The 27527-nt window shown below is 30.9% G+C and overlaps 3 protein-coding genes across 7 annotated transcripts in view; all 3 read left to right on the top strand.

Moving 5' to 3' along the window:
- The window catches only part of LOC101499959 (G-type lectin S-receptor-like serine/threonine-protein kinase At4g03230), a 5477-nt gene extending 4664 nt beyond the window's left edge, over positions 1–813 (top strand). For 3 of the 5 annotated variants that reach the window (XM_073369830.1, XM_027330193.2, XM_004513496.4), the window contains 2 exons: positions 140–290; positions 369–813. In XM_073369830.1, the coding sequence (XP_073225931.1) occupies positions 140–290; positions 369–653 (436 nt within the window). In that variant the 3' untranslated portion in view covers positions 654–813. Of the gene's footprint in view, positions 1–120; positions 291–347 lie in introns of those variants that run through there. The other 2 variants (XM_012719492.3, XM_073369828.1) reach the window with 2 other exon arrangements.
- A 17511-nt stretch (positions 814–18324) lies between these two features.
- Positions 18325–18948, top strand: LOC140920800 (uncharacterized). Its single transcript, XM_073369635.1, has 2 exons — positions 18325–18479; positions 18576–18948. Exons 1-2 carry the CDS (start codon positions 18325–18327, stop codon positions 18946–18948), a joined length of 528 nt encoding a protein of 175 aa, XP_073225736.1.
- Positions 18949–23263: 4315 nt separating this feature from the next.
- LOC101500305 (uncharacterized) lies at positions 23264–27194 on the top strand. Its single transcript, XM_004513497.4, has 5 exons — positions 23264–23437; positions 24245–24675; positions 24764–25901; positions 26014–26160; positions 26305–27194. The coding sequence occupies exons 2-5, from the start codon at positions 24625–24627 to the stop codon at positions 26928–26930; spliced, it is 1962 nt and encodes a 653-aa protein (XP_004513554.1). The 5' UTR covers positions 23264–23437; positions 24245–24624; the 3' UTR covers positions 26931–27194.
- The last annotated feature ends 333 nt before the right edge of the window (positions 27195–27527 follow it).

The following is a 27527-nucleotide window of genomic DNA, read 5'->3' as shown; positions in this document are numbered from 1 at the left end:
TATATATATATATATTTTGCTTCTTTTACTTATGGTAAAAGGATGTTATAAGAAGATTGTTAATTAGGAATATATAAACCTAATTATTAAGATTTCTACTCATTTATACTTGTATGTGAGTGTTTTTGTGTGTTGGTAGTGGATACATGTCTCCTGAGTATGCACTCGATGGAAATTTCTCAACAAAATCAGATATTTTTAGTTTTGGAGTTGTCTTGCTCGAGATCATCAGTGGAAAAAAGAACACGGGATTTTATCGGTCTAAAGAAATTTCAAGCCTTTTGGGTTATGTATGTTTCATCCTTTCCATTTAATTTTTATTTTCTACTATTAACTTTTTAATTTAGAGATTTATGTCTTATTACTAGGCCTGGAGTCTATGGAAAGAGGACAAATTGCAAGAATTAATGGACTTATCTCTATATGATACTTATAATGAAAATCAGTTTATTAAGTGTTCACAAATTGGACTCTTATGTGTACAAGATGAGCCGGATGATCGACCAAACATGTCAAATGTGTTGACAATGCTAGACAATGATACTATAACCCTCCCAACCCCTAAACAACCAACCTTTTTTATGCGTAAAGATTTATCAAGCACAGCTTCTTCAAGTATGCAGTGTGACAGTATCATTCAAGAAGGTCGATAGAAGATCATAATGACACCAAAAATTGGTTCAAGCTATCATTAGTTAATTTTAGGCTAAATTACATCCGTGGTCTCTTAACTTAATTTCAGGTAACGTTTTAGTCCTTTATTTTTTTTTCCCAACTTGGTCCTTTATTTTAATTTTAAGTGACAATTTGATATTTTATGTTTTAAAATTTCAACAATGTTATCCTTTTTAATACAAAAATTCAAAAAAAAAATTCAAACAAAACTCATAAAATTAATTATATTCTTTAATATAATACAAATTTCATCAAATTTGTAACGCAAATCTTCAAATAAACTCATATCTTCATACTTTATTTGATATTGTTAGGAATAAAGGACTAAATCGAGAGAAAAAAAAAGATAAATGACTAAAATGTTAACTGAAATTAAGTTAAGGGATCAAAGGTGATATTTAGCCTTAATTTTATTTTATTTTAGATTTTCAGTTATATCAATGACTCAAAGTCATGTAATTTTTGTACACATTAGTATTTGCCGTGTCACAATAACGATAACATTGTTAAAAATGAATTTCTTTCTTGTTAAAGTTGATTTGTTTCTCAACAACCATACCGGTGCTAAACAAATAAGATATCTCATGCTTTTTATTTTATTTCTCTTAATAATATTCACATGCATTAGGAAATGACTTCGTAATTAAGGCATCACCTCATCTCAAATTCTCAACCCAACCAATATATAGTAGTGCAGAGGAGGCACTATAAGAAAAGTAACATGGAAAAAATAAATAGCCATTAATTTTCTCATATTTATATAGATGTAATCAAAGTACATCATGATGGTAATAAATTGACGAGAGCGGAGAGTAAAAACACAAAGATAAAAGAGGCATTCGCCCACATTCACTATATAGACGAGGAAAAATATTGCACGATATATTTTCCTCTATTTTTCTCTACTACATCATTTTCTCTATTCTTGTTCTCTTCTTTTTTATCTTGTTTTTTCTCCCAATTTTCTTTTATCTCCACTTCTTTATCAATATTTTATTTTCTCTCTCTTCTTTTTTATAATCTTTTTGCAATCTTTTTTTTTTTTACCTTTTCAAAGTGTTTCTTCACCCTTTCTTTTAATTCAATTTTGATATTTAAACACCTTTCATGTTCTAATGGTACAAGGATAAATTTGCGATTGTTGAATAAAAATAAGTACTTGTTGGTGTTATCATCATGTTGTGCTTGTTGTTCACATGTCTATGGTCGTCCAAGTTGCAAGTGCATCGATTATTTGGAACCACATCATGTAACACCTCAAATTTTATAATAAATATTTTTTTAATGAAATGAATTTTAGATAATTAATTTGGTGTTAAAACTATTTTAGAATATATGTAGATAAAGTTTGTGACTAATTTTTTTTATATGGGTGTTTTGTATGTTGTGTTAATCTTGTACATATTTGACTAAGCAAGTGGTATAAATAACAAATGCTATATTTTATTATTTTATATATTTTTCTATATATAATAGTATTTTAGTATACATATTTTAAGGTATAAGATTTTAGGCGATATATGTGTATGTGTGCGTTCCTAATTAATGTGATATTTTTTTGTATGTTTAGCTAATTTTAAGTGTGTACATAATTATATTTAATTTGTTCTAAATATATCCTATTTTAATTATTTATTTTACAAATAATTATCTTAAGTTATTAGTAATATTGATATTGATTTTTTTTTTATATAGTTGCTATGGTATGATGATTTTATACATATTTATTTTGATTTAGCAATTAATATAAATTGTTGATGTTATATTTATTTATTTTATCATTTTGACTATTCTATAAAGATGATGTATTTTTATGTGATTATTTTAAAAAATGTTATAGTAATAATTAGAGTTATTATTTTGAAAATGAGAGTTTTGGTTAGAATTAGATTTATTTATGTTAAGCATAAATAATATTATGTGAAAATAAGTATTTTGGAGAAAAAGTTTCTAGAAAAGTAAAACAAATTATTTATTTATTAAGTGCTTTTAGAAATACTAGAAAATCAATTTTGAACTAGACGGCTGTTTACACCCCTATTTTCTACTTTTGCATATTAATTTGGACTATTACTAGTTAGGTTTTTCTTTCCAACACATGCAAGTTGCTGATTACACTCCTATGTCTGCCTCAGGCTGGACTCTCTTTGTTCGGCGTTATAGTCTATTTTACTTATGCACCTGTACATCTATTATATCATGAGTCTGATTGTGGCGGTTTACTGTTGAGCCTTAAGGCAAGATTGTTAGACCTTTGAGGTATTTGGGTGGAAAATTCTTAGGTGACTTGGAGGTAGCACTCCAAATGTCGGGAGCTACCATGCAACACACGCTTACCTCGATTGTCACGTATATGTGTCTCGGGTTGAGTTTAGGGGATCTATGAAAACATGACCAATTTGAATTGTCCTTCCACTCGTGTGGTGACATAATATCAAGCCTCCTAATCAAGTACTTTCAGAGTTAGAATGGTACCACATTGTGAAGTAGAGTCTAATTGTTCATGCATAGCATTGTATTTTCTATGTGATTATTTTGTTGTGATTAATATGTATCGCGTGTTATAACAATTTATCTTAGATGATTTGACGTTATAGTGAAATGTATTGATTATCCTTGAGAGTTTTTGACTTTATAATGTGATGTGGTTCCTTGAAGAATGTTTGTGTAAAGATACGGTGTATTTATGATTAATTGTGTGTTCTTCTTATTTATATTTTACTATCAACATTATCTCAAAATTCACCTCCTTCATTGTTTTTGTTTGACTGGCTTTGCTCTACATTTGCGAAATCGCAATTATTACAGATTAATAAAAGTTCAAATTTAGGAGAAACTCCGCTCTGATAGGTGATATTGAGAATTAAGAGTTGTAATTTGTATTTTACTTTGAATTATTCAATTAGAAACGACTTTTTGTATGGAAATCTTACAAGTACTAATAAGTTTTTGGAATTAAATTAAAAAATTATAGTTGAGTCAAGTTCGTTGAGATTGCACTGTTCTAATTGAGGAATAAAGTTGAAATTTTAATACATGTGTATTTAGAGCAACATGATATCCTAAATTAATTATAATGCTTTTATTTTATTATAAACAAATTTTATTTATCTGCTGCGAATTTTGTTCAAAAAATCTAGTATACATTGTTATATATATTATTTTGGATTTAGAGTATCACACATCACATAACACTTCATCTTTATATCTCCCAAGTTTGAATGACACTTGTAGGTATTTTGTCGCATCACATCATTTATATTTAAACTCTAGACCTTTAAGGCTTTCAAGTGAGTATATATGTTTGATCCAATATTTTTTATCAATTGTCAAACTACATATCTTATTTTTCACAAGACATCTTGTAGAGAAAATATTTATCCTTGATTTATCTTCCATGATGAACCAATAAAAAAAAAATCAGATTTTACAAACAATGTCTAAGATAAAATGAGCAATTTAAAAAAAAAATACCATTGTCTCGAACCTAAGCTCGAATTACAAATGACGATGAACAAAAAGTTCAAGAAATCAAAATAAATAGAAAAGGCGGATTTGGGGAAAGAAATGGAGAATAAGGACACCACAATTAAGATCATTCATAAATCAAGAGAAATCCATTAGTAAGATTCAAATCGTGAAATGAAATACGATAAAATATCACTCACAATTCTCAAATAAAATTATTATATTTATTTAATCCAATATGTTTTTTCTATATATATATATATATATACAATTGTGTCTGCTTCCATTTTGTCCTTGATATAGTCATTACTCTCTTTCCAATTATCCCTTCTCATACTATTCTTTTTGAATGACGAGACATGGGAAGCCCTATGGATTCAACTTTAGATAGATATTTAGTACAAAATTTAGCAGCTTCTTCGGCAATGTACCGTTCAGCAAAACAACCTTCTGGTCGACTTCTACTTTTTACGTACCCTTTTAATATTTTCATATATCGTTCTATCGGATACATCCATCTCACATAATTTGGCCCAAAAAGTTGTGTCTCCTTAACAAGATGAACAGTAAGGTGAACCACTATATTAAAAACGAGGGTGGGAAATACATTTCAAGCTCACATAAAGTAACAACAATTTCCCTCTGCAATGTCAATAATTTATGAGGATCGATCACTTTACTACAAATTTCCCTGAAGAAGAAACATAATTTAGTTATGACTCGTCGAACTTTTTCAGGTAAAATGAAACGTATACCTATTGGTAGCAAATGCTCCATTAGAACATGACAATCATGGATATTCAAACCTTTTAACTTGAGGTCTTTCATACAAACTAAATTTTTAATGTTTGAAGAGTATCCTTCTGGAACTTTAACTCCGTGTAGAAATTTACATAAAACAATTTTTTCCTTTCTAGATAGAATATAAGTGACTGGAGGTAGATATGTGCGATTTCCTTTCTTTACCAGACATAATTCATTTCTTATTCCCATATCGACCAAGTCCAATCTTGGGTTGATGTCATCCTTAGACATAATTCATTTCTTATATTTTAAAAACAATATAACTTATTGATTTTATTTGTATAGTATTTTTTTTAAGTGAGTTTATTTGAGTAATTATTATATATGGGTTTATAAATACACAATTGAGAATATACAATGTCTTGGAGAATCTAATAGCAACTAATTCATATATAAAATTTTACTTTGAATTAGTATGTTAAAATTTTAGTTATATTTTAATGAATGAATAAAATTTTAAACTATTAAAATAATATTTATAGGTTTGATCAACCGATTTATAATTATTGTCTTATATCATATTTAAATCATTAAAAATTATGAGAAAATAGATCAAAAACAGTATTATGTAAAAAATATTTTATGTATTAAAATATTATAATAAATACAAAGTAAATAATATATTAACCATTAATCATTAATGGTCTATAAGATTTTTTACCATATTGTTCTAGATGATGAGGATAATTCTTTTATTGGGGACAAATTGGAAAATCATAATGACCATTTTTTCATATTGAATTCGGCAAGCTAAGAAGAGCAATAGAATTACAGTAGTTTTGTAAATTTTTATATTTTATTTATTTATTTCTTCCACTAATTGCATTGTTATTATTTATTTAATTACATTTTAAAAAATTATTTTCATAAATTTCTCTTTTCATTTTATCATTACATTTATATATCACAAAAATCTCCATTTATTTTTATTGTCAAATATACAAATTTTTATTAAAAAGAAAGATATCAAACAATTTGAAGATTATGTTGAATAAGGAGTTAGATATATAATTTTTTGGTCTCATTTAACAATGTGGGAAAGTTTAAGTCAACTACCCTAAAATATAAGTACACTTTCATTAGAAGTTACACAAAGCAACTTCCTTCTATTGACAATGATCTTTTGATAGGTCGGATTTTTCACTAGCCTTATAAATATAATATTAATCACATTCTTTTATTTTTACAGTTCATTATTTATAACTATATACCACTTTTGTTTCATCGTAGAAATTTAATTTATATGATTACGTGATTTTTTCTTCTTTTGTTTTGTTAGTGACAATGATGGCACTTGCGTCGAAGAATATAATTCTATTTACAATAATATTGAGGGTTCACATACTCAGTTATTTAACTATTATTTTGATTACTATGTCATTGAGTCTCATAAAAATATTTAACTTCATGTGACAAACTCATTAGTTTAAAAAATGTCACATTTACTCGGTATGATTTTTTATTTTATTTTTGCAATAATAATGGTCAACAATATTATTAATATTTTATTGTCTATATTACTTAATTATTATTGATATTCTATATTATAACAATTTTCGAAGGTTATCCCCTTAAAAAATATCAAGATTTCCAACAAGGTCGGGACCCACGAAAGTTATTGGCCAAAAATACATATTATTTTTGTGGTATATTTTTCATCTTTTTATTCTCATTTATAAATATTTGTGTTTTATTATTGTCATCGGTTATTGGTACAATTTCTACACCATATTAACACTCTTTTTTTCTTGGCTAAATTACATCTGTGGTCCCTTAACTTAATTTCAGGTAACGTTTTAGTCCTTTATCTTTTTTTTTTCCCCGATTTAGTCCTTTATTCCTAACAATATCAAATAAAGTATGAAAATATGAGTTTATTTGAAGATTTGCATTACGAATTTGATGAAATTTGTATTATATTGAAGAATATAATTAATTTTATGAGTTTTGATTGAAATTTTTTTTGAATTTTTGTATAAAAAAGGATAACATTGTTGAAATTTTAAAACATAAAATATCAAATTGTCACTTAAAATTAAAATAAAGGACCAAATCGGGAAGAAAAAATAGATAAAGGACTAAAACGTTACCTGAAATTAAGTTAAGGGACAATGGATGTAATTTAGCATTTTTTCTTTTGCGTTTGATTTATTTAATTTGAATTCATATAATACTTCTAGTAAGTTTTCAATTGTAACATTACAACATTTTTTATGTACCGCAACATTGAAAAATTGTTGTTTATTTGAGGAAAAAAAGTTGTCGTAAGTTAAGAAAACGGTTTTGGAACTGTGGTGCACCAAGACGTTGTCTAATGTTTACCCTATGGTTTTTGTCTAAAATTGCAATGTCTATATAAAACGGTAACTATAGATAGTATATTAGAACTATTATGGTACTACAATACAACAATAATTTAAACCATTGTTTTGCGATAACCGTTGCAGTTGACTATATTAGAGAACGATTCTATACATCGTTGCTATGAAAAACCGTTCTCTTAAGATGGCTTTGGAGTGAGCTACCCCAACAGTTTTTAGTCGTAGTTAAAACACTTCAAAATTGTTGTCTTTAATTATATCAAATAAATAAAAAATAGAAAAGCTTGCACACATTTATGTAATAGTTCATTTATTAATAAACCTTCTTAACTATATACACAATAATCACTATATAGTATACCCTAAGACATAATGTTAATCATCATTGTCATAATCAAAATAACATATTCACAATAGCGGTTAATAAGCAATATGTACAAACATTCTCTTTTACAAAACAAATTTCTAACATGGTAAATGACATCAAAGAACTCTAACAGAGGCAACAATAAAGTAAATGACAAGAAAGAGAGTGAACAAGAGTTCATATGAAGAAGAAATAACCAAGATATATTCAAGTTCTTAACTAAGCATAAATGCACACAAATCACTACCTCCAGTACTCCATCATCAGTCACCATGAACCATATGTCAAATGTCATCGCCAATAAAACTAGTAAGAACACAAGTCTGCTAGTGCTATTGTTTCAATTAAATAGTATGCTAATTTCACCTTTTTATGCTACTTATATAATATTATTGCATAGGATTGGTAATCTAGAGAGTAAAACAAGTTATATGTTAAAAGGACCTTGATCAGTTTTCTTTATTTCTTGTATTTATCATTGTATAATTCTAACAATATTATAAATAAGTATTATCAAAAGAACTTCAAGACCTCTTCTCTATTTATATAAATCAAGAACAGAAGACTAGAGTAACTTGTTGGAACTCATTGTCTCTTATACAAGGAAATCATTTCTTAATACTTGGTAATTACGTGGAACAACAACAAAAAAACACTACAACATTTATGGTTTATGACAATATTTTTTTTAAACAATATGTATAAAATGTTGCCTAAAAATAGATAAGGTCACATTTTATATCTGTTGTCAGTATTGTTTTCGCAACACTATACAAATGTTCTCTAAAATATTTTAAGGCATAGTATTAAAATGTCTCTATGATAACTCTATGCCAATATTTGATAATTTTTCTCTTAAACATTTTTAGAAATATTTTTCAATTGTTACCTTGTTTCGATTAAAAGGCTATAATTATAAAACGTTACTTAGAAATTTAACATTTATGAAATTTTTTGCAGGAAGAATTCCGTTCAAATAATATATTAATAATATATATATATATATATATATATATATATATATATAAACATTTAATATTTAAATATTATATTATTCTTTTATTATATAAAATGAAAGTATGTTAAAAAAATATAAAGGAAAAAGAAAAAAGTGGAAAGTCGTAAAAGAAGAAAAGGAAATAGAAACAGATTTCAGTCCCGCCAAAACCAAAATCTCTAAATTTTCAATCCCTCCAATGCATTACTCATTCTTCATCAATTAACATGTCTTCATTCACCTCATATGTCAACATACTACACCGTCAACACGATCTCTCCTCCGCCAACAAGAGTATAGTTTGTGTTGTTGTCCACTCGTTCTTTTTCCTGTTCTTCGGTGTTCATCTCCTATTCGTCGACGTCGTGTACTGACATGTTTGCATCTCTGTTCATGTTTTCGCATTTGCTTGTTTGCTGCTATGTTATGTGGGTTGCTCTATTCAATGTTTGGTTTAGCATTCATCTTTGTTTTCTTTATTGCGTTTCTTTTTGCTTTGACGGTGGCTCTAGTTCGTTTCATTTTGCTTTTCGTTTCTTATTCGCTTTGTTTTGTTGGTCGTTTCTGTTCAAAATTTGGTTTTCATTCATTTTTGAAGCCATAATTAAGCATATATGATTTTTTGTTTTATGTTGTAGGAACTAGGAAATACAATACCTTTAGTTTTTTGTGTTGATTATTCTTTTTTTTTTTGTGCCTTGATACTGTTGCCGTTCACATCTTGAAACTTAATTATCAAACTAGTGGGACTTTAACCAAGCAAAACTTTTGAGAGTCGATTTTATCACACAAAGTATGCAAATGAAATTGTCATTGTCTATGTCTTATCAAATTTATTATAACTTCATTTGTTTTACTTATATACAAATTATTATCTCAGTTGCAGCTCGTTATATTTATATAAATCTTATAATATTTTTTTGTTTGCATTTAAGTCATTCTTGATTTACTTAAGAGTTTTCAATTTTGTCTATTCTTCCTTTGAAATATCATAGCAGAACATTATTTGTATCTCAACTTATCAGTTTCCTAATTTTACAATGGGAGATATGTTGGATAAGCTCTTCTTACTAATTATCATAGCAACAATGGGAGATATGTTGGATAAGCTCTTCTTACTAATTATCATAGCAGAACATTATTTTTATCTTTGATATGTTGTAGAAACTAGGAAATACAATACCTTAAGTTTTTTGTATTGATTATTCTTTTTTCTATGCCTTGATAGAGTTTTCGTTCACATCTTAAAACTTAATTATCAAATTAGTGGGACATTAACCAAACAAAAAATTTGAGAGTGGATTTTATAAACAAAGTATGCAAATGAAATTATCATGGTCTATATCTTATCAAATTTATTATATTTTCATTTGTTTTATTTATATACAAATCATCATCTCAGTTACAAATAATTATATTTATATAAATAAGTTTTATGCTTGCATTTGAGTCATTTTTAATTTACTTGAGATTTTTCAATTTTGTCTATTCTTTCTTTGAAATATCGTAGTGGAACAACATTTGTATTTCTAATTATTAATTTCCTAATTTTACAATGGGAGATATGTTGGATAAGCTCTCCTTACTAATTATCATGGTGGCCTATGCTAATATCTTGTAATTTAAGATTAATGCTAATTGAAATTTGATAGGAAATGAAATAAGAGTTTGAATTTAATTAATGAATGTGTTAAGGATACAATTGATCATTTTAATATATTATTTCATTTGCATAACATCCCAAAATTTAAATTACTTTATTCTAAACCTTAAATTGTAGATGATTTAATTTTTAGTTTTAATCTATCTGTTTAAAATATATTAATTTTGAATTTTAAAAGCAAGTTCATAAGTTTGATTAAATTTGAAATAATGATATTGAATTTGAATTAAATATAAATTTTCTACATTTTAAATGTCAAACAATGTCAAGTTTCAATCTAATATTATTTATTTCACACTGAAGAGTTTTTTCTCAAATATAAAATTTCAAAAGACTTAATTTAAATTTTAAACTACCTATATGATATCGATAATCATTTTTTCGATACTTTGATAGAACAAAGCTAAACTCTTACTATACCACTAAACTAGCATCTCTTACCACTAAATTAGCCCCTTAAATATGATGTAACTAAATGTCACTAAAAGGGGGTTGAATAGGGATTTTGCTGTTTAAAAATAATTTTTTCGTGTTTTAGATACTATCCTCTCAAAGAGGATGGAAAATCGAGGATGGTTGTTTAAATGTTAAATCAGAGCTGAGCAAAAGAAAAGGATAAATGTAAAGAATGACACACACAACTTTTATACTGGTTCACCCAATGAAGGCTACGTCCAGTCCTCACACACTTGTGAGATTTCACTAATATTCAAATTGATCAACCTCTCACAGAGGATGATTACACTTTGTGTATTTTTTAGCCTCACCAAGCTTACAATCAAGTTTCAACTATTTCCAAGTGTAACTCACGTTAAAATTACAGAGTGATATGAATGTGATTGTTTCTCTTTTCTTAAACACTTTCTAAAAGGATATTTCAAAGATCTAATGAAAGATAGTAGAAAGTATAAAGAGATGATGGATATTGCTATTGATAGCTTTGAGATACTTGATCTTTTTATGAAATGTTGTTGTGTGTTTGATAATGAAGAGCTCCCTGCCTTTTATAGAGACTTTGAGATGAAATTTTCAAGTGGCAAAAGCTTTATGATCGTTGGGGACTTCAATCTAAAAGTCCAAGATCTTTCCTTATAATTACGAAACTGCCATCCAACTTTCATTTGACTAATGCAATCTATCCTCCTGCACGAGGTTCAGTATACCTAGGAACTTGGACATGTGTTGTCCTTTTCTTTTTCCTTTCTTTAAGGCTTGTAAGACCACATGTGATTTTCTTTTCTTTTTCCTTTCTTTAAGGCATGTAAAAGCTTCACGTGATTGTCCTTTTCTCTTTCCTTTCTTTAAGACATGTGAAGGCTTCTATTTGTAGCTTGTTTGTTGTTGCCTTTATGAAGATTGACTCTATATTGTTTTCAATCATACAAGAATGATATATAGGTCTTCTTTTAGCCTTTGTACATGGGTTTCTTTCAAATGTGTTGGGTTGCTTTCCAAGATATTGACCATAGACCCATCCTAGTGTAATCCTTCCTCGTACTTTCTTTTTCCATTTTACTTCTTTACTTCAAAAGCTTTATTATTCCTTCTTTAATATTGTTTTGCCTTTATTTAATGAATAAACAATTTGTTTCAACGAGGATGAGTATTCTGCAGATTTGAAGAATCATCTTCTCATGAGGTCATCCTCTCGAATTCCAACCCTCCAGATTTGAATAAGATTTTTCTCCTTTTTGTCTTAATGATTAATAACATGTTTTCTTATATGAATACACTCAAAAGCACATATTAGTCATTAACCACAATCATCATCTTTTAAATAATTTTGTTATCATTAAAACCATTTGAGAGAGATTTTGTCTCAACAATCTCCCCCTTTTTAAGGATGACAAAATTCTTTAGATTATGATTTTTGTAATATGTAAGGAAGAAATAATTAAACTCCCCCTCAATCGTACAAGTAATAGTTTTGAAAAAATTTCCCTTTTAACATTCAAGTAAAAGCAATTTTTTGAAATTATGCAATATTGAGGTAAATAGAACTTTCATTAATACTAAACATAATTGATTAAATAAGTTCCAGCAACTTAAATAATATAACAAAAGGTTCAGAAGTTCCAACATAATATCAAAAAGTTAACAAAAGCATACGACCAACATATGACAAAAAAAGTTTCACATAATCTGACTCCCCATGAATTAAGTCAGCAACAAAATATAGTAAAGTTTAAAGCAGAGTCATTCAGCGGAAGATGATTCTTCAGATGATGATGATGATGAAGAGTTTGGAACATAGGATGACTGGGCCGGTAGCACAGGAGGGAGATCAACAGCAGCAACAAAAGGAACCAAATGTTTGGTGACCCATTCAAGAATGAGGCCAAACTGAGCAATTGTGTTTTGGAAGTGAGAGAAATTTGCTAGAAATTTCTTTTGATCCTTCCTAATGGTCTTTAGTAACTTCAATTGCTTGTTATTCAGATTTCCTACTGATTTCTTGTTGGGCTTTGATTCATCACTCACACTTTTGTTGTGCAAGCTCCCAGCTTTATCTTATGAAGAATTGTCAAATTGTGTAGCCAAGAGGGAATCAAAAGAGCTAAAATGCATAGGAACCTCTGGAAGAGGTTGGAACTATTCTTCTAAATTTGGGCCAGAGTTAAATGGTGCATTTTTTGGAGAAAGAGGAGAAGAGTTCAAACTTACTTGAGTTGGAAATGAGGATGTTTCAGCAGGAGCAGGAACGTTCCTAGGAGGGCTCTTTGAAGAAGGGTGGTCATAAGATATGTTCAAATCAAATAATAGGTCTTCACCATCCTCTACACGTGGTAGAGGACTTTCTTCAAATGCATCCTCAACTGAAGGAGCATCAGTATGTATTGAGGGATTTTTACTAAGTTTTGGAGATTGAGGAAGAGTGGAGCCAGCCGAGTCAAATGAGGGAGTGGGAGTGCGAGCGGTAGGATGAGATGGTGGAGAAGCAGTAGCTTGAGGAGGTGTATCCTTGATAGGTTCAGATTGTGGATTTGGAGATGGAGAATAAGAAGTCTTCTTTTTCTTTGAAGTAGTTTGTGAGGCAGATGATGAGTTTTTTGGGGTTTTTGAATTTGGGGTTTGTTCAGGAAGATCAATTATCATTTGTTTGCCATTTTTCATAGAGAAGAAGTTGTTAAACTGAACACATGGTTCATCATCAAGAGGTACTTTAAAAAACTTAAAAACTTTGGTTAGGATCATCTCGTAGGGAGCTGATCAACCTAAGACAACAACATTCAACATGTTTAGGGGGATTTATCAAAATAATTTGAATGACAGAGGATCGAGTGATCTTATATTGTGCATACCATGTTTCAGAAAAGCAGTAAGCCCATACATCCTGAAGGTCAAGGATTTGGCATAATGTGATGGGATTGACTTCCAAGTGAACCCCTTTGAGTATGAAGCTAAAACCAGAGCTTCCTTTAGAGCCATTACACGCAACATAGAAAGCTTTCACGAGGCATGGGTATTGGGGTTCATTTATCCAAAGGAAAGAAGTTCATCTTAGTTGATCAAAAATTTCTTCAACATTGAAACCACCTCGTTTCAAGTCATCAAGGTCAATGAGCTTTCCATTGACCACAAATTTATTTTGCCATTTTGAAATATAATTTTTCTCCACATCTGGAGAGTCAAATAGAGGAACGGTAGAAGCTGTTTTGGATGAAGATGAATGTGATTTTTTGGAAGGAGGTTGACTCTTTTTAGTTGTTTGATTTTTAGACCTTTTTGGAGTGGAATTTTCAAATGATGATTTAGGGATGGATGGCGCAGAAGTGATTACCTCAGAAACATATGAATCAACTACATTGATAGTGTTGTCCTAAGGAACCTTTTTCTTTGAAGAGACAACCCCAAACAAAATTTTGGAGGATCTCCTAATCGGTGTAGAGGCAATGGTGTTTGAAGAAGAGAGGTTTTTGGATTTTGGAGTAGGAGGTTGAGAAGGTGCACGAGGAGGAGAGGCAGTATTGTGATCTACTCCTTGATCATCAGACTCAGTGCTTGATAATTGTGAAAATTCTTTTCTAGACCAAGAGATGAGATTTTACGCTTGGCAGTATGTTTAATGCGTGCCATTTTGGAAGATGAACAAAAAAGAGTTTGTGAAGAAGGTGAGTTTTTGGAAATTGATAGAAGAGTAAAACAATTAAGGCGTGGAGAAGAGAGAGAAAGAAAAAATTTAAAAGAGAGAGAGAGAGATAGAGAGAAGGAGAGTCGTTTGATGAGGCGTGATGAATGACTAAGGTAGGTTACAGGAATTATGATGAATGTCATTTAATGTAGTCTGCGCATTAAATGTGAGATGGGAAGTATGGGAGGTGTGCCACCAGGCGGACCAATGGGAAACATGAGGTATGCGCATACCTTGTCTGATGTGGCAATAGGGAGTTTCACCAAAGAAGACGTTGAGTTTATAGTTGGTTTACCTATCCTCTAATTCTTAGGCTCTTTTCAAGAGATCTGATTTGATATTGCCTTAAGAATACTTTGACTAAAAATAAAAATTAAAAAAAATTAAAATTAAAATTAAAACAGAGATAAACAGAAATAAACCATTTAAACAACTTTGGAAAAATTTACGATGGAAAGTTCTTCTAAGATATATTTGAACCGATCCTCCTGGAGAGGTTTGATAAAAATATCAACCAATTGATTTTCAGTATCAACGAAAATTAATTCTATATCTCCTTTTTGAACATGATCTCTTATAAAATGATGTTTAATTTCAATATGTTTAGATCTTGAATGTTGTATGAGATTTTTAGAAAGATTAATGGCACATGTATTATCACAGAGGATGGGAATTTTTGCGTACCTTAGAGAGTAATCCTCTAGTTGATTCTTTATCCACAGTAATTGTGAGCAGTATTGTGCAGTTGATACATATTTAGCCTCGGTAGTTGATAGAGCAATGGTACATTGTTTTTTGCATGACCAACTTATTAGAGATTTATCAAGAAATTGGCAAGCTCCACTTATGCTTTTCCTTTCAACTTTGTCTCCAGCATAGTCAGCATCACAATAAGTTGTGAGGTCAAGATTTGAACATTTCTTGTACCAAATTCCCAGATTTATTGTGCCTACAAGATATCTAAAAATCTTTTTTACTGTAGTAAGATGAGATTCTTTAGGAGAGGATTGGAATCTTGCACAAAGACCGACTGCAAAAACTATGTCTGGTCTACTGGTTGTTACATACATCAAGGATCCAATCATCCCTCTATACTCTTTTTCGGATATTGGAGTTCCTTCATCGTCCTTGAGTAGTATGGAGGATGGGTGCATAAGAGTTCACATACTCTTGGCAGAACTCATATTATATTTTTTTAAGTAAATCCTTGGTGTATTTTTCTTGAGAGATGAAGATGCCAGTCTCTAGTTGTTTGATTTGCAAACCCATAAAAAATTTTAGTTCTCCCATCATACTCATCTCAAACTCACTTTGCATGAGTTTGGAGAATTCTTCACACATGATTTTATTAGTGGACCCAAATATTATGTCATCAACATATATTTGTACAATTAACAGATCCTCTTTAAGAGTTTTCTTAAAAAGTGTAGTATCGATATGTCCTCTCACAAATCAATTTTCTTTAAGAAAAGAACTTAACCTCTCATACCAAGCTCGAGGAGCTTGCTTTAATCCATATAGAGCTTTTGAGAGTTTGAACACATGATTTTGCTTATTTTCATCTTCAAACCCAGGAGGTTGGTGAACATATACCTCCTCGTTTAAGAATCCATTTAAAAAGGCACTTTTGACATACATTTGGAATAGTTTGATACCTTTATAAGTAGCATATGATAAGAGGATTCTTATTGCTTCAAGTCTTGCTACGGGTGCAAATGTTTCATCAGAATCAATTCCTTCTTGTTGGTTGTAACCTTGTGCCACTAATCTTGCTTTATTTCTAATGACCTCACCGTCCTCATTCAGTTTGTTTCTGAATATCCATTTAGTTCCAACGATGGATTTTTCCAGAGGACGGGGCACAAGATTCCACACTTTGTTTCTTTCAAATTGTGAAAGCTCCTCCATCACAGCTTCAACCCATGATTTGTCACCAATTGCTTGATCAATTGTTTTGGGTTCAACTTGGGATATTATGGCCATGTTGATAGAATTTTCCCTTAGAGAATTTCTGGTTCTAACACCATCGGCAGTATTTGCAATGATAAGATCAGGAGGATGATGCGTGACAGTTTTCCATCCTCTAGAAGGTTGCTGAGAGGTTGGATCAGAATCATCCTCTTCATTTGGACTGGGTGCTTGAGAGGATGAAAGTTCATCTTCTTCATATTTACCTATATTTTCTAAACACAACTCATCAAATTCATCAAAAACAACATGCATGGATTCCTCCACAGTTTGAGTCCTAAGATTATATATTCTATAACCTTTCGACGTTGTGGAGTATCCTAGAAAAATACCTTTATCAGATTTTTGGTCAAATTTTCCTAAAGTTTCTTTATTATTTAGAATGTAGCAATTACATCCAAATATATGAAAATATGAAATCTTTGGTTTTCGGCCCTTCCATAGTTCATATGGAGTTTTGTTTGAAATTTTTCTAATGGATGCACGATTTGAAATATAACAAGCAGTGTTAATAGCTTCGGCCCAAAAGTATTTTTCAATGTTGGCTTCATTTAAAGTAGTTCTAGTCATTTCTTTTAGTGTTCTATTTTCCTTTCAACAACACCATTTTGTTGAGGTGTTCTTGGACAAGAAAAATTATGAGAAATACCATTTTCTTCATAAAGATTTTTAAAGGATTCATTTTTGAATTCACCTCCATGGTCACTTCTCACCGAGACAATTTTTTAGCCTTTTTCATTTTGAATCTTTTGCAAAAATGGTGGAATGCCTCAAAAGCTTCATCTTTGTGTATTAAAAATAAAACCCAAGTAAAACGAGAGAAATCATCAACAATAACAAAACCGTATCTTTTTCCACTAAGACTTGGAGTTTTGATAGGACCAAAGAGGTCAATGTGAATAAGTTCAAGAGGATGATTTGTTGAAACAATATTTTTTGAGTGAAAGTTACTTTTAACTTGGTTTCCTTTAACACAAGCTTCACAAACTTTGTCTTTCTCAAAATTAATTTTTGGAAGACCTTTAACTAATTCTAACTTTGACAAATTAGAAATAGTTTTTAAGCTTGTATGACCAGCTCTTTTGTGCCAAATCCATTTATCTTTATCAATGGATACAAAACAAGATTCAGTAGGTAAATCATCCAGATATAGTTCATATAAATTCTTTTATCTAAAACCGGAGAAGAAAACTCTGTCTGAGGATGAATGTTTAACCTTGCATAGAGTAGGCTTAAAAATAACTTCAAATCCGCTATCACATAATTGATTAATAGTTAGTAAGTTATGTTTTAAACCATCCACATACTGAACACTTTCAATTTTAGCAGAATTATTTTTACCAATAATACATGTACCTTTTATTTGAGCTTTATCATTGTTACCAAACGTGACTGATCCTCCATCCTTTATCTCCAAGGAAATAAAGCAGTGATTATGCTCTGTCATATGCCTTGAGCAACCACTGTCCAAGTACCAATGCTTTCTTTTGTTGATCAGAGGATGAACCCGTGTTAGAGTTTAAAAGTAACTTAGATACCCATATAGCATTGGGTCCTTGTTGGTTAGTTTTTCCTCTTGTGAGGATTTTTCTTTTGTGATAACAAATAGAATCATGGTGCCCATGTTTACCACAGAATGAACATCCTTTCTTTATATTGTCAGCTTTCTTCTTAGCATGACAGATTTTGAAATTATGCCCAAGTTTCTTGCAAAAAGTGCATTTTGGCTCATCCTCTTGTTTTTTAGGCAAGAAAAAAATTTCATACAATTTTTGTTTTTGAGAACTTTTAAAACTAATACCAGCTTTGTCAAATATTCCAGATTGAGATCCCATTATCTTTTGAAATATTTCAGTAGATTTAACAAAGTTGGTAATGTCATTTTTTAGTTCTTCAACCTATAATAATAGCTATCATGCAAGCATCGGTATGGCCCCGTACGAGGCTTTGTATGGGCGCAAGTGTCAAACTCCCTTGTGTTGGTATCAGGATGGCGAAAACTTAATCGTAGGGCCAGAGCTGGTGCAACAGACTACAGAGAAGGTGCGTCAGATCCAAGAGCAGATGAGAACAGCACAGAGCAGGCATAAGAGTTATGCTGATCGACATAGGAGACCCTTAGAGTTTCAGGAGGATTAACATGTATTCTTGAGAGTGACGCCTACTACTGGAGTTGGTAGGGCATTGAAGTCTAAAAAGCTTACTCCGAAGTTTATTGGACCATATCAAATTCTTCGACGTGTGGGTCCAGTGGCGTATCAAATTGCTTTACCACCGAATTTAGCTAATTTACATGATGTGTTCCATGTATCACAATTGAGGAAGTACATTGCAGATCCATCCCATATTATTGCGCCAGATGATATTCAATTGAAGGAGAATTTTACCTTCGAGGTCCCACCGATAAGCATCGCTGACAGAACTACCAAACATTTGAGGGGAAAGGAAATTCCGTTGGTTAAGGTGATTTGGAACCAGACAACTGGGGATGCTACTTGGGAGTTGGAAGAGAAGATAAGAGAGCTTTACCCATACCTTTTAGAGACCTCTTAGTTTCGAGGACGAAACTATTTTAAGGGGGTAAGTATTGTAACACCCTTTTTTTTAATTAATTAATTTAAAATCATTAGTTTTGTTTATCCTTTTATTAATTTAGTGTGACGATAGTAAGATAATTATTCTTTGAATGTTTAATTATTTGATAAAGTATTTTTGTATTAAATAATTTATTATTGGGATTTTTATTGTTGACTAATTAAAACTCGTAGAAATATTTGTCTTAGAGTGAACAATGACCAAGCCAATTTTGACTAAGTCAAATTTAATCACTCACACTAACTATTTTTATAATTATATTTTATAAAATTTAATTTATATTGTGTCCATTCAAATGTGTAACTAGCAAGAATAAATACATGAATGCCAATTAATTCTTAACGGTTGGTCATTGAATGGCATTATTCCAATTTAATTCCTTATTCATGTGTGCAATTAAACTCAATGAAGAGAATTATTCATTCTCTCTGATCAGCTTTATGCCTCCTTTATTAGTCACATACACCTCTCCTTCTTAGGACACGATTAAACTTACAGTAGAGGAAAATAAGTCATAATCACTCACACGCATTACCAACACTACATTTATCTCAAATATTTTCTAAGCCACTCAAACAACCATCCTTACATTCCCTAGCTTTTTGATCGGAGCTATAAACTTTTATTCACCTTGGTGAGACTTTCGAGGGCTATATAGTGGTACGTGGAAGGAAAGCGTCCAAGGTAAGGGCTTTTCCCCATGCAGAGTTAGGTTAGATATTAAATTAGCGATTCGTAAGATATTGATATGATGTCTGGATGTATTAAAAGAAAAATGTCGATTTTATTTTCGTCGTAAAGAAAATTAATTATCATGCTTTATTTGTTTCTTTTGAGTAATACCTCTATTTTGATGAAATTAATTGTAGAATTATATTTTATTACCATACCTTCATCAATATGTTTGTTGTGAAAACGTTCAATGTCATACATGTTTTAGAGTACTTAATTATAAAGTTATAATTTTTATAATGATGTAGTCATTAACATGTTTATTATGATGTATTTAATTTTAATCCTTGATTCTTGAGTATTTAAATTTTAAAACTTGACTTTTATGAACAATATACGTGTTTTGATGAAATTGATGAAAAGTTTATTTTTCATTTACCAATATGAGGAAATTGATTTTTGAATGCATTAATGAATAGTTTTCTTTGTGGTTGCCTAAGTGGCTAGCGATTTGTACATTTCATGACATACCATATGCATCTTTGTGGACGCCTTAGTGGCTGGTTAAATTTTCCCCATTGGTATGGGTGACTTCTGGATGGACGCCTTAGTGGCTGGCTATATCCGGATCATGTATGTTTAGGACATGCATAATTTGCATACATTTTATTGCCATTATTATTTTTATATAATTATTTATTCTAAGGTGAGTTACTACTTGTTGTTTAGATATATTTTATAATTTTTGATACACCTTATGAATTATAAAAATCATTTTCTCTAAAGCTTTTATTACAAAAAGATTTTATATTTATATTTTATGGTTGTTAACTTATTATTTGGTCTAATTTTGCCGTGGGATGAACTGACCCCTTACACCAACATTTAGGTACTAACGATCTTGAAGGGTTGCATGAATGATGTTTGTTTGGCGCACGCGCGTGGGAAAAAGGGGTACTTTAATAAAATAATAATAATAATGTTTGTAGTGATAAAACCGTTGTGATACAATTTTTAAGTTTATTTATTTTTCATCGTTGATTTTTAATAGAAATGCGGAGGCGGGGTCCTTCTGCTAGGAAAAACTTGAATTATTCTATTTTTAAGCGAACATTTTCTACAATTAATAAATTGTCTTTACATATAATAATATCCGATAAATCGCATTGTGGTATTTTTTTTAAATGGAATCAAACTAATTACTAGAGGAATTTTATTTATTATATGATGAACTACTTTAAAAAAAAAAGTTAAGCCGTTTTTGAAAGAAAATAAATATTTTTAAGTAATGTCTTGGATCAAAATTCGGGGCGTTACAGTTTTGTTTTTATGCAATTGTTAATTTTCTGTTTTGTTTGTTAATTGTTGTTGCAAATCTCATTTTTGTTTTTAACAAATATAACAAACATCTTAAATTATATTTTTTAATATTATGATCATTTTGTGATCAAATCTATGCATTTGTGTGTTTGAAGATTGATAACAAAACATCACAAAAAGTAAATCTGGATTTTAATCTAAGTATCTTACTCACAAAAGAATAAAACATCACCTAGAAATACATAGAAAAATCGTTCTGACTAATGTAGAAAAAACATTTTCCTTGCTAGATTTTTATAACAAAATATTATTTGTTTAGTTGAAGTAAGATTTATGACCTTCAATATTTTTAAGTCAACTTAATAATGGAAAGAGATAACTTTAAAGTTGAAATCTTGTCAAAAATGTTGCATTTAAGAAATCTTGTATGAACAAGCCTAATGAAAAATATTGAAAGAACATTTTATATGATAACAAACAAATGAATATGTCATAAAGGCTTTGATTGATTCATATTTGGTTCTGACACTATTTCTAGAATTTATTTAGACAAATATGTGTAAGTCAACTCACATTTTGACATACACATGATGGCCCACGAGTTTGGAAAGAACATTATCTTTGTTCTACCACTTGCAAGCAAAAAAATGATAAAAACAAAGTACATTCAAGTATAAGTGATAGTTGTAACTTTTTCCCTTCCTTATGTTGCAATAGAAAAACAACTTGTAATGTCTCATGCTTCTTTATTTTAAAGTAAGCTTTTCTTCACACAAAAACAGAAGAACGTTTTTCTCAAGCAGAGAAGTTCTCCTTAAATTGCACTAAAACATAAAGGCAACTCATCAAAGATATTGCTTTTTGGATTTTTGTGCCCAACAACTCTTTTATTCATCAGTAAACTGATGTTCTCCTAATCTATAAATAGGAATGGATATTGAACATGAAGGACAAGGCTCTAAGCTGCAAATCATAAATTATTTGTTTTATTCTCAAATTACTCACAAGACTCTCTTTTATCGCACATATTTTAGTTTCAGATCTGCAAATTCGAGCTTCATATTTGTGAGTGTGGTGATACATTTTCTAAGCAAAGAACCTATACATTTATTCATATACTTGTAAAAATCTCTCAATATTTTTTTTTTTTTTTTTTTTGTGATTGTTGAGAGTAATTTTGTGTGAAGTTTGCTCAATCTTCACTTTTCTGCTTTTTGGATGGGTGCTCTCCCCCGAGTGAAGGCATAAGCCGTAGACAGTCACTAGCACTAGTTTGATCGCTATGCCATTCTCGGCAACGATGTGGTGATAGCTGATCGACGAGTTGCTTCGATCTACCTTGTTGAATCATCTACATTGATTGAGGACTCGATGTCAGAATGCATTCTTCGATACCCTGTTGTAGAAGTTTTCATCTAGTTCCTGTAGCTAGTCGTAGATGCATATTATAGCTGCTATCGGATCAGAGGTTCGGGGGATTTTGAACTATATTATTATTAAATTTATATTAATTTAATTCCTGTTGGATCTCTTGCTTTCAAGTTCTCTTAGTTTCTATGGTTAAACTGAATTTGAAGCTTATTGAAGCTGTGATAATATTGTTTGTAAGCCTATTGAGACTGATAATATATGTTGTATTCGATTAGATTATAATCTAAAGAAAAGTTGTCAACATATAATTATTATTTTTTTGTTCATAGTACAATTATATAATTTAAAGAACAACATTTTGATTCTTTAATCTAAATTTTATATTTTTTATAAAATAAATATTAGAATGGAGATGCTAAATTTAACATTATAACTCTAAACCACATTAGTTTAAATTTCATTTAGAGAGTCATAAGGGAATTTAGAAAAATTGAAGTAAAAATGAGATAGTGTATTGAACTTATCTCTAACAAAAATAACACCTAACTATTGTCATTATATGATTTAAAAAAAAAATTAAATCTCATTTATAAAAATAATCACGTGACACCGTAATTTATAATAATATAAAATAAATATAAAATTTGGAACGTGACATTATAAATTGATCATTCAAAAATCCGAACTTTTAGGCACATTATTTTTGAGGCATTAGTCACATGTTTTTAGGCTGATATTGTTTCAAAATATAGTTTTTTTTAGGGATTATAAAAGTTAGTCAAAGATTAACCCTGGGTTAGTTATGATTAAATCATTTCGCAGATTAGGGTTGGAGCTAGTCATTGTGTGTCGCACTGAACGCGGTTGATTCGGAAGCTATATTTATTGTTACTGTATATATATTTATTATTGTTTTAAAATATGCTAATTATTGTGGAGATCGCGTAGCTTAGCAGAACAGGGTAGAGGTGAAAAAGAAGAGGCTGCTTCTCGATACAATACAACAGTGCTCTTCCTTTCATTTCATCAATCAACTCTCTTTCTCTCTTCTCTCTCTCCTCTCTCTCCTCTTCTATTTCTCTCTGTAAGCAATATCTATTCTATTCTATTCTATTTTTCATTCATTTTTATGTATTCAATTTTGTTCACTTATCTATTTTATTTTTTTTATTTATGAACCTTCTTAATGTTTTGTATGAATCTTTTAAATTCCCTTGATTTTTAAATAAAAGTCAAGCCTTATTTTTTATGTTGTTGGATTCAATGATGCAATTTTGTTTTATCTATTTGGTTGTTTTCTCTGTTTAAATTAATTGATGTGGCTAAAATTCAGGTTTGATTCCCCTTGATTTTTTGTTTTATTGTTTTGGGGGTGGTGGGTTGATTTTCCTTAAATTTAAGATATTGATTTGCTAGAAATAATTTTGAGGCTATCCAAGTTGGAGAAATCATAGAAATTTGTGTATGTTTGGAATCAGGCTGTTTTTTATGAAATTACAGCAGCATCGCCGTGATTTTGTTGAAGTTTTTACCGAAATTATGATGGCACAACGTGATTTTGTCAAACTTTAACGTCAATACAAATATGCACTAAGCTAGTTTTGATTTAGAGAAGAAGGAAGAAAATGTTTTGAAGAAATACTATTAGAATGGAATTTATGTTCCTCTGGGTTTCGTAAAGAATAAGCTATATATTTCTATAATATAATACATTAATGGTTTATGTGGTTTTATTTTAAATTGAAATGACAATTTATATGTGTATGCTTGATTGTTTTCCACATACTTCCTGGGTTGAAGTGTATTCTGTAGGGTTTATTCAGTTCTTTTATTTTTACTATACTCTGGATGTTATATATACCAGATGAATTGATTCTGTCTTATTCAACAGGTTTGCGTCTTTTATGCGGATTTGTCTCTGGATTCTGCTAATTGAAAAGGAATTTATTTCACTCTGGCCGCTATAACAAACTCGAACGATTCTCGCACCTCTAAGAGGGTGTGGGGCGATGAAGGAGTGATTTGGCTTTGCATTTCACGTAGGACAAAGGCATCAGATGTATGGAGATTGTGCCGTGTTTCAGTGGGCGTGTCTGTTGATTATGGCTAAGAGTGGCTTTTGCTTTTGATGTGTTACCAGGACCCCTTTCAAGTTTTCCACAATATAGCAGCAAATTTAGGGTCTTTGGTTAGGCTTCTGGAAAATTGATAAGAAGTGTAGATTATCATTGATTTTTATGTTTAGATGTAGCTCTCAACATCATTGCAGCAATGTTTAAATTTTCATGTTTTCATGTTAATGTTCAAGGCAACAAGGCAAAGGTAAGTGAAAATGCGTCACAGTATTGGCTTTGTATAATTTGGTTGATATTATGACTTATTTTGACTTTAAGCTTCTTGTTTTAATCAGAAAATAGCTCAACCTTCTACTGAAGCAATGGCAAAAGCATCCCAAGATAGTTTCAAAAATCCAGTCAGTAAAGATTTGTCTAACCCTACGAGTTTAAGTTCGTCGTTGTCAAAACAACAATCACATAAGCTAATGAATGTCTCCGAGAATGACGTTCTCAACCAGGATTCAGTTGAGCGTGTTGGTAGTTTCGAGGATCTGAATAGTAAGTTTTTCATTGAATTTGACAGAAAAGCCAGTCAAGCTGGCCGAATTAAGAAAAGTCAGTCCTTGGAAAGCGGGCTTTACCAAGCTGAGGGCGATCATTGTAAAACGAATTCAAACGCAGAGTTTCAAGTCATTCCTGGTCTTGGAAATGATTGCTCACTTTTTTCAATAGGAGATCCAACACCTTCGGATAAAGATGCTCGAGAAAATTCCGATAGTCCATTATCCGGTGATCTTGCTTGTGACTCTGCTGAACAGACGTCTGGTCCTAGTACACCATCATTGATGAAGTCACGTTCTTTGCCCAATATGAAAGCTTCTATGCTTTCTTCTGGAAATAATCATGCTCTAAAATATGCATCTTCAATATCAAGATCTTCTGATGATCTTTATGCTTTAGGCTTGAGGAAGAAAGAGGTGTCCATTGATGAGTCTTATGATCAAATAAGGGAATCTCAAGAAAGAGAAAGCGGCATGGAAAAGCTCGAAGATAGTTGTTTGGACAGATACTCTGACGATGGTTTGACAGAAGACTGGATAATGCCGATTACAGACGAAATAAGTGATGACAAAACCCCTCAAGGAGATTCCTCAGTTGATTGCTTGAGTGAATTTCCCTCGACAGATTTTAAGGTTAAGCGCATTGAGGATTGGGTAACCGGTCTACAGCATTGTGCACCGCCTCTAGAGGATATCAATGAATTGCCTGAATCTGTTGAACCTGTTGTTGATGTTAACACCATAAATAGCGTCACGGCTTCGGTTGTGGATCATAAGATCACTCCAGGAATGGAAGCCGCTAAAAGATATATATCTTCTTTGACTGCCAATGCCACCACGGCTCAGCTGGCAAATCACGGGTTGGTTGTGATCCCCTTTTTGAGTGCATTTGTGAGTTTGAAGGTTCTCAATTTATCTGGAAACGCGATTGGTTAGTAGTATACTCATTTATTCATTACTTTTGAATTGTGACAATATTTATCTTTTGAATTTGAATGAAACTTAGTTCATTTATCTTATTTTATTTTGATTCGATTTTGCAGTTAGAATAACTGCTGGTTCCCTTCCTCGAGGACTTCACACATTAAATTTGTCAAAAAACAATATCGCCACTATAGAGGGACTACGTGAACTTACACGGCTTCGTGTCCTAGACCTCAGCTACAACCGTATACTAAGAATCGGACACGGTATAAGAAATTTTAGATTATGAGTTTCCTACTTAAAAATCACATGTGTGCTATAATTTTTTTATGAATGCCATTATCTTTCTACATTGAATTGTTGATTTCTGATATTCCCTTCATGTTTTGTTTCTTTCCTCCTTTGCAAAGGCCTGGCATCCTGTTCTTCTCTAAAGGAGCTGTATCTTGCTGGAAATAAAATCGGCGAAGTAGAAGGTCTGCACCGTCTGTTGAAACTAAGTATCCTCGATCTCCGATTTAACAAGATTTCAACTGCCAAATGTCTCGGCCAACTTGCAGCCAACTATAATTCTTTGCTAGCTATCAACTTGGAAGGGAACCCTTGCCAGAAAAATGTTGGTGACGAACAACTGAAGAAACATCTGCAAGGCCTTCTTCCCCACCTTGTCTACTACAATCGACAAACTATCAAAGCCAATGGTTTGAAGGACGGTGCAGATCGCGCAGTTCGATTAGGAATGAATTCCCAACAGTTTGATCGCAGTCTTAGAGTGGATCGCAAGTCTACAAGGAAGGGGAACCATGGTTCTGTAGCTGCTCGGAGGCCATCATCCGCGTCCTCTTCCACTCACAGAGGGCAAACAACGGACTCTTCGAAACTGTCCAAAGGAAAGCAAGGCCACCTCCCACCAATCAGAACCAAAACATCAACCCAAAGTCGCCATCCTTTTGATTCTCCCGGCCAAGCATCAATCCAAAGTAACAATCACTTCATGCGCAAGAGTCGCAGCGAGGGAACTCTTGGAGTTTTGTAAGGAGCTATTGCATTGCAAATTGATTCGTTCGCTGAACGTATTTCAGTATGCATCTATTTACATTGGTTATTCGTACTCATGTCATGTTTTGTTTGCAAGACTTTTTGTCACCCCCATCATGTTTCATTTAATTTACCGCACTAGATTTTTAATACATTGGATTTTGGTTTGTACTTGTTTGCCCAATAAGAGGCTTTATGCTTCTGAACTTTCTATTTCATTATTGTTCTGTTTTAATTAAGATGTTCAAAACATCATTGTCAATTTGTTGTGCTTGTTTGCCCAATATGTGGTTTTATGCTTCTGAATTTTCTATTTCATTATTTTTTCTGTTTTAATTAAGGGCCATTTATTTGTAAATATTTTTTATTTATTTTTTAAATTTGTATTAATTTTACTTGTTAATAAAAATAATAAGAGACTTTTGAAATGATTAGTTATGTATATTTCTAAAAAGAATGAAAATGTCAAAAAACTGTTTATTATTATTTTAAATGCATCTTTAATAATTAATATTTTATCTTATTTTTATAAAAATGATTTACTTCAACGATTTCATTAATTTCAACAATTTCTCATTAATGTAATACGAACATG

Source organism: Cicer arietinum, chromosome 6, assembly GCF_000331145.2.
Source record: "Cicer arietinum cultivar CDC Frontier isolate Library 1 chromosome 6, Cicar.CDCFrontier_v2.0, whole genome shotgun sequence".
In the NCBI taxonomy this organism is placed as follows: Eukaryota; Viridiplantae; Streptophyta; class Magnoliopsida; order Fabales; family Fabaceae; genus Cicer; species Cicer arietinum.
The sequence above is the reverse complement of the archived record's forward strand: the minus strand, read 5'-3'. Positions and strand labels throughout refer to the sequence as shown.

Excerpts from the sequence above, each read along its gene's own strand:
- LOC140920800 (XM_073369635.1), top strand. The coding sequence starts at position 18,325 with ATGGCCCCGTACGAGGCTTTGTATGGGCGCAAGTGTCAAACTCCCTTG. Across the intron at positions 18,480-18,575 it reads ATGAGAACAGCACAGAGCAG|GGCATTGAAGTCTAAAAAGC; the intron begins GCATAAGAGTTA and ends TGGAGTTGGTAG.
- LOC101500305 (XM_004513497.4), top strand. The coding sequence starts at position 24,625 with ATGTTTAAATTTTCATGTTTTCATGTTAATGTTCAAGGCAACAAGGCA. Across the intron at positions 25,902-26,013 it reads TTTATCTGGAAACGCGATTG|TTAGAATAACTGCTGGTTCC; the intron begins GTTAGTAGTATA and ends TCGATTTTGCAG. Across the intron at positions 26,161-26,304 it reads TATACTAAGAATCGGACACG|GCCTGGCATCCTGTTCTTCT; the intron begins GTATAAGAAATT and ends TCCTTTGCAAAG.